Source organism: Ochotona curzoniae, unplaced genomic scaffold (assembly GCF_017591425.1).
Source record: "Ochotona curzoniae isolate NIBS_2020 unplaced genomic scaffold, NIBS_Ocur_1.0 contig_3819, whole genome shotgun sequence".
Lineage (NCBI taxonomy): Eukaryota > Metazoa > Chordata > Mammalia > Lagomorpha > Ochotonidae > Ochotona > Ochotona curzoniae.
Window position 1 is genome coordinate 56,871,356 of NW_024466004.1, and position 12,427 is coordinate 56,883,782.

At 47.5% G+C, this 12,427-nt stretch overlaps 1 protein-coding gene across 1 annotated transcript in view; it reads left to right on the forward strand.

Annotated features, from left to right (window-relative positions):
- The window catches only part of LOC121158655, a 161,605-nt gene that overhangs the window by 22,491 nt on the left and 126,687 nt on the right, over positions 1-12,427 (forward strand). Inside the window, 2 exon segments of the mRNA XM_040983523.1 lie at positions 4,546-4,773; positions 5,451-5,654. Coding sequence (XP_040839457.1) covers positions 4,546-4,773; positions 5,451-5,654 — 432 coding nt within the window.

Consider the following 12,427-nt stretch of genomic DNA (forward strand, 5'->3'; position numbering starts at 1 on the left):
TGCCAGAAACTGCTGACTGAATTCTCTTGGGCGTTTACTTCTTGAAAGTAGATGCACACAAGATTTGGAGTAGAACAGACACATTGAAAAGCTTTCACAGATCCTGCCAAAATGCCTTCAGTCTCCCGCCAGCCACCTACCGGAGTCCTATTGTCCACCAGCCACTTCAATCTTGAATGCATTTGGTCATTGAGGATGCTTGCAATGTTATCACAGTTTGGGTGGGACTTTTACTTACCTCTGTATACAAAGCTGTTCCTTCTCTTTTTAAAATATAACTCTAATTCCAGATGTGCTAGAGATGTGAAATTTGGGAAATAAAGAACAAATGCCAAATGATCTTACAATTGCTAACCGGGGACCATGTATAGATAGTCATAGAAGATTTTGGACAACTTTGAAAAAAAAATCAGAAAGGTGAAAATTGTGCAACTCTTGCCCTGCTCAGCAGGAAGAATGGCCTTAGAGTTGCGCCTGTAATGGAAACTTCTGAACTGCACTGTGAGATCAGGTTACTGAGCTGCAGGTCATTCCCCAGGAAATCAGCTCTCTGTTAGTATGGCTGTGCTCTGACCTCTCATGTAGCTATCACCATTGTGTTTGCCAAGATATATGGCTTCATTGCTCACTACTGTTTAACTTTATGCAGTGAATGGCAGAAGCTACTTCCTGCAGGCTGCAGAGTCACGGAGCAGTGTTAGATCTATTTCCTTGGCTTCTTATCTCTGTGGTCTGGACATTTTCAAGCATCAGTTTTATTTATTTGATAGGCAGAAAGAGAGAGTGTACTCCCATCTGTTGGTTCACCCTCTCAGGGTCCCCAGTGCAGGGTGGAGCTGGTCCAAAGCTGGGAACTAGGGACCAAAGCCAAGGTTCCCTTGTGGGTGGCAGGGACCCAACCACTTGAGTCACCACTTGCTGCCTCCCAGGAGGCACAGAAGCAGGAAGTCAGAGTTGGAAACAGTGTGAATCAGATCCAGATACTCTGATTTGGAATGTGGGCATCCTGGCTGGCAACGTAACCACTAAACCAAATGCCCAACCCACATTTACTTTAAAAAACAAACTTTTTTTTTGGAAAAAAATTCATGGAAAATATTTATCATAGACAATTCTGTAAACGACCAAAAAATTGAAAAGAAAAGCAATATCACCTATTGCTGTGCAACCCACAATAACAACAGCAATATTGTTAATACTCCATCTATATTCTCATCTTTGTTTCCTGCGAATTTAGGTGCTGGGGAATGCATGCCAGACTTAATTTTTTCTCTAATTATACCTCCCACCCTACTTCTTAATTAGATGGTATCCCAGAAAAAGAGAAAGAGAGAGAGATTTTCAATCAGTGGGGATCTCTGAATTTCAACATACATGAGAAACTTAGCCATGCTGGCAAAGATGCAGGCAGAAGCAGAAAAAGGTCAAAGGGTTCACTGACCTGGGAAGGGCAGATGTCCACCACTGCTGGCATTGACTTGGTGAATTTAGGGCAGCCCTGTGCTTACCTGCCTGTCTCGAACTCCCTTGGGGAAATTGCTCCTGAGCATTGGCTCTTTTCTATACAGTTTTCTTTGGGGAGCTGTGCTTGGTTCCTGTTCCCCAGAAGAAGCTGGGCTCCTTCCTCTTTCTTGTCCCAACCCATCTGTGTCCTTTCCTTCCATCTTGACAATCTGCCCATCAGCCAGTACTTTTGTGGTTGGCCTAGTCACTCCTTCCAATGTCCTTGATTGTAACTTGACCTTCTGTTCCTCTTTGTGCCTTTCTGGGTCATTTGAGAAGCAGCTGAGAATGTCACATCTGAGAAAGGATGTGACTTAGAGCTTTCCTTCTGGGACCACATGGGGTGATGGGAAATGCTATCTGAGAGCATTGCAGGCCAGGGAATGAAGAGTTCCATAGAACCCTCACTCAAGTTCGTTCTCACTGTCAACACCCACAACTCCCCTTGGAAGTTCATACTTCCTAAGGATTGTCAACAGTAGTAATTTTCTTCACTTTGGGGTGATAATCTTCTGTTTCTGTTTTAAGATACAAGAGAGCACCGAGTCACCTTCCAGTGTCCTTTCCAGTCCCGGGAAGTTTGCCCAGACATGCACTGATGTGCACACTGATGACCTGGGGCAACCAGGAGCTGACTTTATCCACACACATAATGGGCAGCAGTTAATGAGTCCTAACAGAACAACTTGCCCTCCCACTTGTTCTTTCTAATGTTCTTGTCAACATTTCCCTGCTCTGCTGCCCTTGGTGGAGCCTGGCCACCTATACCAGTGTCTCAGTGAATGTATTATTCAAATCCAGGCAGTCTGGGCCTTGGTCAAAACATTGAGTGCTACAGAAGGTGAGAATTTCTCCTGTTCTCGTCTCACAGTCCTGCAGGTGGGCACTCCAGAGTCTGTATGTCAACTGTGCTTTTGAGGGAGGGGAAACCCCAAGAATGGGGGTTCAGGATGGCAGCTCTGTGAGCTGGAGCTTGAGTGGCCATGTCCATGTTCAAAGCAGCAGGGTGGCAGGTGGAGGTGGGAGATGTTCTTCAGGACCATTCCTAGAGGCAGCCACATGCACCTGCACTCCTGTTCCAGTAGCCACCTGGCTGCCCTCACTGCAAGAGGAGCGGGGGAATGCCATCTCTGGGTAGCCAAGACCACCATCTCGTCCCTAGAGAAAAGGAGGAGAGCAGCTACTGGGGAACAGCCAGCAGTTTCTACCATAGGGCTTGATGGAGTTCCAAGAACCAACTCTTAGCCTACAGGTCACCCAGTTGTGGGGTTTCTGTCCACAACCAGTGCCACCTTGAAAGAGAACACCTGCTAAGGACAGATGCCCAGGGCCAGGCAGAGAGGAAGAGTAAGCAGCCTCTGCCCCAAGGGCCGGGGGCAGGGCAGACAAAACCAGAACCTTCCCTGGGACTGGGGTACATGACTGTATCATTCCAAGCATCAGGAGAGATGGCTGTGGACACAGTGCAAACCTCCATTTCCATGAGAGATCCCACAGGATGACTGGCCACTGTTTGTGCTGGGAGAGCCAGGATGTTGAGCACTTGTTGGGTGTCAGATAGAAGCTATAGACTTGTTCTGGCACTGGATTCTCACGGCATCTCATCATCATTTTCCTTTATTATGCAAAGTTACAAGTATGGAAACAGGCTTGAGTTCTTAAGAGACCAAAGCCTAGAGCCGATCAACAGACAGAGGGTCCTACTTCATGGATCTCTGTCATTGTGGAATAAGAACAGATTAGAGAGATTCAAAATTCCACACATACATGTTTCTGAAAAACACGTTATTCATCACTTTCTGTGATAGGAATCACATAAAAGATGGGGAGGGGTAGCTGCCATCAAAGAGCTGTGAATGCTTTTACAAGTTAAAAGTCTTGGTGAGTAAGAGGCAACCATTAGAGCTAGAACCATGGCATGGTAGGCTAAGCTTTTGTCTGTGGCGCTGGCATCCCATAGAGCATCAGCTTGTGTTCTAGCTGTTCCATTTATGATCTAGCTCCCTGCTTATGGCCTGGGAAAAGCAATGGAGGATTACTCAAGTTCTTGGGCCCCTGAATACACGTGGGAGATCCAGAAGAAACTCTTGGCTCCTAGCTTTGGATCCACTTAGCCCTGGCTGTTGTAGTCGCTTGTGGGGTGAACTAATGAATGTGAGAGTTCTCTCTCTCTCTTTCTGTCTAACTCTGCCTTTCAAATAAAAAGCAGTACCTAACTTATAGTATAAATCCAGATTTTCCTTTATTAATTTGAGAGGCAGAGAGCTACAGCTCATATCTGCTGATTCTGATTTACTGCCCAAATACCTACAATGGCCTTTGGGCAAGGGCAGTGCTAGAAGCCAGAATTTAATGTGAGTTTCCCATGTGAATGGTAGAAACCCAATGACTTGAGCCATTCCTAGCACCTCCCAGAATATACAGAAGCCGAGATCTGGAATTGGGAGCAGGGTCAGGGATCTAACCCAGGTACTCTGCTATGAGTTATGGACATTGCAGCCCAGTGAACATCTTAACCACTAGATCAAACACCTGCCATTGTGAGTTGGATTGGGATGATCTTCTATTTATTTGTCTACACTTGCTCTGGATCTTGAGGTTTAATTCTGGGATGACTGAGCTTTGATTTGTTAATAATACTGCAAATGCTTATGTGATTAAATTAATGCTAGTGTTCTAATAGAATGAAAACACAAAAGATGATGACCTTCCAACGGAACAAAGTGAAAATGAGCTAGTTCAAAGAAGTTTCTGCCAACGTGGTGATGATGTGCCTCTTAAGTCAAAAAAAGAGACAGGGTAAAATTAAATCATTTTATTGTGACTTGTGGAAACATATTAAAATGCTGTGGGGAGAGTTGAGTGACTGATTAATATGTAGTTTACACGAATACATTTGAAGTCAAAACGGAAGGAAGGCTGTGAAAACAGGTCAGACAACTACATTAATATTTCACCCCAACATCTTGTTTTTAACAAGAGTAATTGCTGAGAGAAATTTCTTCTTTATATTTGGAGAGTGATTATTTCCCTCCCCCCCAGTGCAGCTTTTTAAAGAGTACCACTGGCATATATGAATTTTCTGAACCCTTTGAGAGGAAAGATCTTTATTGTATTTCTCCTGCCTACCCAAAGTATGACTATGCCAAGACCTCACAACTGCTGGGTTTGGATGACGGGGCTGAGCCCAGTGGTGGGAATTCCATCCTGATGAGAGGGGCCTACTTGTCTTTTCTGTACCTGCGCCACCTGCGGATCAGGGAGCTGCAGGTGGGTGGCCCTGTGCACTGCTTTCCAGCATCTGTGATGTCTGGTTGTCAGGAAAGGGGGCTATATATTTCTGTTTTCTGTAGCTGTAACAAAGTGCCTGAGGCTGGTTAACTTGGAAGGAGGTTTATTTAGCTCACAGTCTGGGAAGTTCAAGGGCATGGAAGGGCACTGGCGTGGCTCTGCAGAGGGCCTCCAGATTAATAGCCTCACCATGTCACCAATGGTGGAAGGATGTGCAACAGGGATAGATTGCATGGCAACACAGGAAGCCAGAGATTCAGAGGTCAGATTCACTCTCTGACAACAACTCATTCTCCAAGGAACCAACCATGATCCATGAGAACCGCATTAACCCCTTCCAACGGTAGCACTTTCACCTCCACTGGGTCCCACCACATGAAGCCTCTACTGGCTCTCCAGTTACCACACTGGGGACCAAACTTCCAGGAAACAACCTAGGACAAATCAGATCCCCATAGCAGGTGCTTGCTTGCTAGTTCAGCCACAATGCCCATTTATGTGTTTGCTGTTGATTCTGAATTTCACATGAAATCACTCCTTGAGGTGTCTGTTCTTTGCTCCACAGCAGCGTTGCCCTACTGCTCCCAAGAATCTCTTCTAGTAGGATGCAGCTAGGCAAAAGACGGAGTCCTGATTCCATTCATGTTGTGTTTCAGCGCATCTGTTTAGGGGTCCTGAACTACTTCATATCCATTGAGCGAACCCTGATCATCAACACTGCAGGTCTTACTGTGGTTTCAGGGCACATGGTCCCCTCCATGGAAGATAGCTCCTTTATAAAGATATCCAATGGAGGTTTGGGCCCCTTGCATGGCCTGGAAACTCACCACTATGTCCACAGGTCATCTGCTGAGCACAAGGTGAGGTCTTCCAGTGGTTTTTCTTCTTTAAGAGCCTACCTCCTGAAGCCATTTTCTTGTTCTTCTTCTTGTTCTTCTTTTTCTTCTTGATTTTTAAATTTTGTTTTGGATGATGTTTACATAGTTGATTAGATGGAAAAGGTGGAGGGTTAAGGGAAAGTGGGTGTGACCATTGTTTCCACATTTTCTTTTTTCTTCTTTCTGTATCTGGAGGAGGAAAGGAGATAAGGGGAGAAGTCACACCCAGCCTCCCAACCGCCTCTGTACCTGGGGATGGGGAACGGTCACCCAACATCATCCTAGGGTTCCTGATATGCAGCTTACTCTGAGGGTTCTGTGTAAGTTGTTTTAATAGCTCAATGGTTCTGAAATGCTATTGATCTTGCTGATCCAAGGATGAGAAAATCATTCCAAGGCCCATTGGCTGACATAGTCCACTTTAGAGTTTTCATTCACCCAGATATTTGCTGCCAAATCTTGGTTAGGATAGTTGACCAAATTGTTCTACCCTCCTTCTCCTGATATGGTACCAGATGCCCTCTGCAGGCTCCAATGAATGGCCATATTCTCATGCATCTGGATGTGCCAGCCACTGCTCTGTCTGAACCTCTGAGGAAGCCCAGCTCTGACATATGCACTCCACAGTCAGACAACAGATCCTATGATTATCCCAATGGTTGGAGTTCTGAGTCTAGCAGTTCAGTTGGGGGGATCCCCAAAGAAACCTTGTCTGAGGTGTTCCCAGTCCTGATTCTTGTGTGTGCTTGCCAGTGCAGGTTCTGGCTCTGTCTGTCTCCTACATCAGTCTATGCACGCACACTGGTGGTTGCAGTTGCTGAGTCACAACATCTCAGCTTTCGTGTATACTAGCGGGAACTGCAGCCTAGTTGGAACAATTCCCAATAACCCCCGCTAGGCTTGCCCCCAGTCCTGGTTCCTATCCTTACCAGTATTTTCAGCAGACTGGTCCAATCTGTCCTATATCCCATTCAGCTTTCATACACATCAATGGGCATTGACGTCTAGCTCAACCCAGCCGACACCACTATCTAGCCCTACTCATGTTGGCAGGTGCCATTGCCTGTTTAGCCAAGCCCACTCCCAGTCTTGGTTCTCAGGCTCACTAGTGGGAGTTGCAGCCCATCAAAGACATGCTCACAGTTTCCCTACTGGGCCCATTCCCAGTCCTGAATCTTGCACTCTCCAGGATCTTAAAGTCTAGCTTGACAGGAATTGCCCCCACTCCAAGTACTTGCCCCTGATGCTGTATCAGAGCTCAGCCAGCTCACACTTACTCTGACTTATACATGCACCAATGGGTACAGTCAGTTAGCCCAGCCTGGCTCTCCCCTTAACCCAGTTCACATGCAGGCCAACAAGTGTTATAGCCCTACCCAGCCTGATTGGTGCCTGATCCCAATTCTCACACTAACTAGTGGGAACAGTGGGCCAGCAGGGGAGCCTCCCCTCCCATGACCCCACCCTACCAGGCTGGTGCCCCTCTCCCCTGGGATCCACATGTGCTGTTGGGTGCTACATTCCAGTCTGGCATGGTCCACCTCACCATGGCATTTGCCAGCAGGTGCTGCAGCCTGGCCTGGCCTGCCCCCTGTCCCAGCTCATGCTGGTGGGTGCTACAACCTTGCACAGCCCAGCCAACCCCCAGTTCTGACCCTAATGTGAACTGGCTGGTGTTGTGGACCAACCAGACCTGACCTGCAACCCAACCTGGTTCTCAGATCTGCCAGTGGGTGTTATGAACTGGCCCAGCCTAGCCTACCCCCAGACCTGATGCACACATATGCCAGTAGGTTCCATAAACTGGCCTTGTCTGGGTTGTTCTCAGCCTTGCTTGTAGTCAACCTGCAGGGACTGAGTCCTAAGAAAGTAGTTCTCCAAGATCCTCTATCAGGTTTTCTCTCAGTGGCAGATTTCATGCACACTGGTGGGTCTTTGGCAGTCTGACTTAGTCCACCTCCTATCCTGGCAAGAACACTACCTTTGCCCAACCAGTCCACACCCATTCTGGTTCTTGCTGTTGGGTGCTACAGCCCAGCCACACCTGGTCTATGCCCAAACATGGCTTTCACATGGTTCACCTTGGGCAGGGACATAACCCAGCCCATCCTACAGCAACCCTGGTTCTCATGAACACCAGCAGGTGCTGGAATCTAGCCCAGCCTGGCACACCCCAGACCCAGTCCATACCCATACCAGGGGACATTGTAGTCATGTCCAACCCAGATTGCAACCCTCATTCTGGCTCTTGCACACCACCTAGCCATGGCATTCCCTTAGCTCCCCATCCACGCCTGTTCCTAGACATAGATCTTGTGTATGCCAGTGATCCAGCTCGGCATAGACCATTTCCTGTTTCTGCCTTTACCATTGGATGCTGAAGCCTGATCTGTCCCAGCCTGCCTGCAGTCCCAACTCTTGCTGGCAGTTGCTGCAGCCTAATGTTGCCAAGTCTGTTCCCATTCCTGGCTCTTGCAAACCAGTAGGTGTGATAGCCTATCTTGGCATTACCTGCATGGCTCCTGAACATGCCAGTGGGCTAAGAGTGGTCCACTCCTGCCCAGTTCACCCCCTCCAGAACTGCCCCACACACTTGCACACTTGTCAGGAGCTACCTTGCCTGACCTGAATCACATGCTCACCAGAGGAAGCTATGGCCCACCAGGGGAGTTTCCCAAGCTCCCCTACCAGGCCCACTCCCAGACCCAGATCTCAGATGTGCCAGTAGGTGCACAGTCCTTACCTGGCATAGTGTGCTCCCTCTGTCCCAGCCTTTGTATGAGTTGGTGGATGTTGTGGCCCAATCCATCCATATCCTATTCTTGGGTGTGCCTGTGGGTGCTGAAGCCTGGACCGCTCTGTTCTGTTCCCATGAATTTTGGAGGGTTCCATGGTCATGCTTAGCTCAGCCTGTCACCACCCCTAGCTCTTAAGCTAACCAGCAGAAATTGCAGTTCCACAGGGGTGATCTCACATATCCCCCACAGAATCTGTCCCCAGACTTGGTTCTCTCACGTGCTGGTTAGTGTCATGTTCGCACTCTCACTGGAAGGTGCTGTGATCTAGCCTTGCCAGGCAGACCCCCAGTCCTAGCTTTAGTGTGCACCACTGAGTGGTGGTTGGCTATGGTCCACACTAACTAGCCCAGCTCAGGTATCCCATGTGGGCCGGTGCCTCAGTGTAACCTGTAAAGGTCCTTCAGCCTCTCTCCCAAAAATGGTCCAGTTTCAGCCCCTTTGCTTACCTGTGAGTGCAGTGGCCTTGATATTGGGAGTTCCTCAGAAACCATTCATTACCTGCAACATATTCTATCAGAGGTCCTCATCCCTTTCCCTGAATATCTACATTCTCTGTACCCAAGAGCACATGTGTTCTCCAGCCCAGCCTTCTGGCTCCTGGCACGTGTGCTGGCCTGGGATTGTACCCTCCACACACCCAAAATCCAGGCCCATTCAAAATTCCCCAAGTCTAGTCCACCAGCCTACCAGGCCAGCATGTTCACCTGGGGCTCTCTCTCCCCTTTCCTCAACCTTGCCTGGGACCAAACACCTTGGGAAATTCCCCAGATTCACTCACCTGCCTGCTTGGATGTGCACCCCCAGGTCCCTGCATGGCCCCACTGGCACTATCCCCTTGGCCTCCTGCAAACCTGCGCTCCTAGGCTCACATGAACTGGCTGCCCCTGGTTGGTGGTAACGGGGGAATTGCCATTTTCTTCTTAGCATGAAAATCCATTGACACAATGGAGTAATAGAATGTAGTAGTGGTGGGTTGTTCTTAGGGAAAAGGCTTTCTAAAAAGAATTATAGAGAAGGGTATAGGCATTTGGGTTAGCAGTGAATTTGCCAGTTAATCATGCCTACATTACACATAGAAGCTCCTGGATTGGACACTTTCTCCCAGTTCCTGACTCCTTCCAATAAGGACCCTGGCTGAAATAACTGAGTTCCTGACATCCACATAGGAGACTTGGGTTGAGTTCCTGGTGTGTAACTTCAGCCTTAGCCCAACCTTGGCTCTTTCAGGCATCTGGGAGGTGAACAAATGGATGAAATTCTCTCTCCCTTTGCATCTCACAGACAAGTAAATAAATATTGAACATGGTAGCAAAAGAGGAAATGACTTTTTTTAGCCATTGTCCATTTGATGGCAGAACACAGAGAGGGAGAGCCACAGTAGGCACTGAGCCATTTCAGCTGCTGGTCCGCTGATCTTGTGGTGGGTTATATGTGAATGGCAAATCCCTTTTACTGTCAGGTTGCTGGATTGTGTCCCAGAAGGCCTGAACTTGTTTTGCTTTTATAAGACTTACTTATTTTTATTGGAAAAGTAGATTTCCAGAGAGAAGGTCTTCTATCTTCCAACCTTCCTTCACAGAGTCACTCCCCAAATGGCCATAGCAGAGATGATCTGATCTGAAGGAATGAACCAGGAATTTCTTCCAAGTCTCCCAAGTGGTTGCAGGGGCCCAAAGCCTCAGGCCATCCTCACTGCTTTTCCAGGACATAAGCAGAGATCTGGATGGGAAATGAAGCATCTGGGACACAAATTGGCACCCTTACGGGACACCAGTGCCACAGGTGAAGGATTAGCCTGTTGAACAATCTTGCCAGCCCCAAAGACATAACTTTTATGAATTAGTAAAGGTAACAGTGTGTATTGTAGGAAATAGGAAAGGATGCTAGAAAATGCCGGAGCTGGCTATGGGATTCCGATGTTTGGCAAGGGATTGTCAGGGAAGGCCCTACTAAGTGGAGTCCATGCTAACAATTGAGAAAGCATGCCAGACAGCACAGAGGCACTGCAAAGGCCCTGAGGCAGGGCTACATTCTGCAATGTTGCAGAAAGGGCAAAGGGTACAGGAATATGTATTGAGCACAGAGGATGGGAGGGGGTTATGTCAGTCCTGTGGACATTGTTTCTGACCTTGGGTGAGATGGAAAGCCTGATGTGATTTAACTGACATTGTAATACTTGTGCTGCCCAAGTGGAAACAGACCAATTACGATCTAATGTGGAGAGACTAGCTGAGAAGCTACTGAATTCATCAAACCTGAGACAATGTGTCTGAGAAGACAGCATGACAGGCATGATCAGACTGTGGATACAGCTCCTATCGGCTGGTTAGATTGTCTGAGTTGCTGGTGCTGCCTCTGAGGGTCTGTCCTGGCAGGGTTCCAGAATCAGAAACTGGAATCCAGCACTGATATGGGACATGGGCATCTTAACTGATAGGCTGAAAACCTTCTCCCTGGCTATGTTGCTTTAAAAAGATTTGTTTTATCCATCTGAAAGAGTGGCAGAGGATGAGAGAAAGAGAGTGATACTGAAATTTTCCATCTTTTGGTTCACTTTCCAAATGCCTACAATAAGCAGGTCTGGGCTAAAAGCCAGAAGCCAGGAACTCCATGTGGAGCTCCCACATGGAGGGCAGGGGCCCAAGCACTTTGGCTGCTTTTCAAGGATCATTAGCAGGGAGCATGACATGGAGTGGAGCAGCTGGGTCTTGACCAGCATACTCATGTGTAATGCTGACACAAAGCATCAGGTTAACTGTGCCACAATGATAGCGCCTCTGGTTGTATTGTAAAGGTACAGCCAGAAAGACTTCCAAGGATGAAAAGCCAAGGCTGATTACAAAGGTTTAGCCAGAGCCTTTAGGAGCTTGCAGTTGCCACTAACTGAGCTATGACTGGGGTAGACTGGCAGGAAGGTGGAAATCTCAGATCAGGATGTGGGAAGTTTGCCACGTTTACTACAGATCCAAGTGGCAAACGCAAGTGGAGAGCTGCAAATGTTGGGTTCACACAGCGAATCTAATTAGTGTTTCTTTGACAATAGAAAGACTTGATTTAGGAAAACATTAATTTATCAGAGAACTATTACCTGTATGGCCACAAGAACTAAATTCACACTAGCAAGTGAAGATAGTAGGGAGAGAAGAAGAAATGATGTGTTAAAACCTTTCCCATGTTACTATATTTGTAAAGAGTTATTTTAGCATCCATTCAATGTCAGTCTTAAAAACGTATGAATCATTTCCAAGTCATGTTTCTTACCCAAACAGATAATTACTGTCCCCTCCTTCCTGCCACACTCCCCCAAGCATGGTATTAGAGAACTTGCTCTCCAGACCACAAAACTTATGAAGGGGTGAGGGAGGGGTATTCCACAGGACCATGGAAAAAACTAGAATGGAAAGTAAATAAGGAAATGGCATAGCGACCAAGCAATCTGCTATTCAAAGTGCCTCTCCTTTGGCCATAACACACACTTCAGAGGGAGGAGAAGGGCCAAGGTCAGCACATACACAAGGCGTATGTATGACCTTAAAAAGGATTTCAACAACTGGCATGAGAGAGGTTCGTGGACAAAACAACCATTTAAATAGATTACTGGGTCTGGTCCTGTAGGTTAAGCTGTTGTGGAGTGCAAGAGAGATCAGACTGGACCAAAGCATAGGATGTTAGGAGTCTTTATTGCCCAAGCTTGGCGATAGCAGCTCCTGCTACACTCCAGGAGCCACTGCACTTTTGAGTGGCAGAAGTCAGAGGTGTTTAAGCTCTCATCCTCCAATCAGATTGCAAGCCATACAGAACAGGTTCCATGCATTCAATTACTAAGTGCAGGAGGCAGGAAGAAAGCTGCTGGAGCCAAAAGTTCTCCTGCAGTTAACTAACCTAACCTAGCACAACAGGAGGCAGGAGTGACCAGGTACACAGAGTCTCCTGAGCTGTTTTTATGTTGTCAGGGAG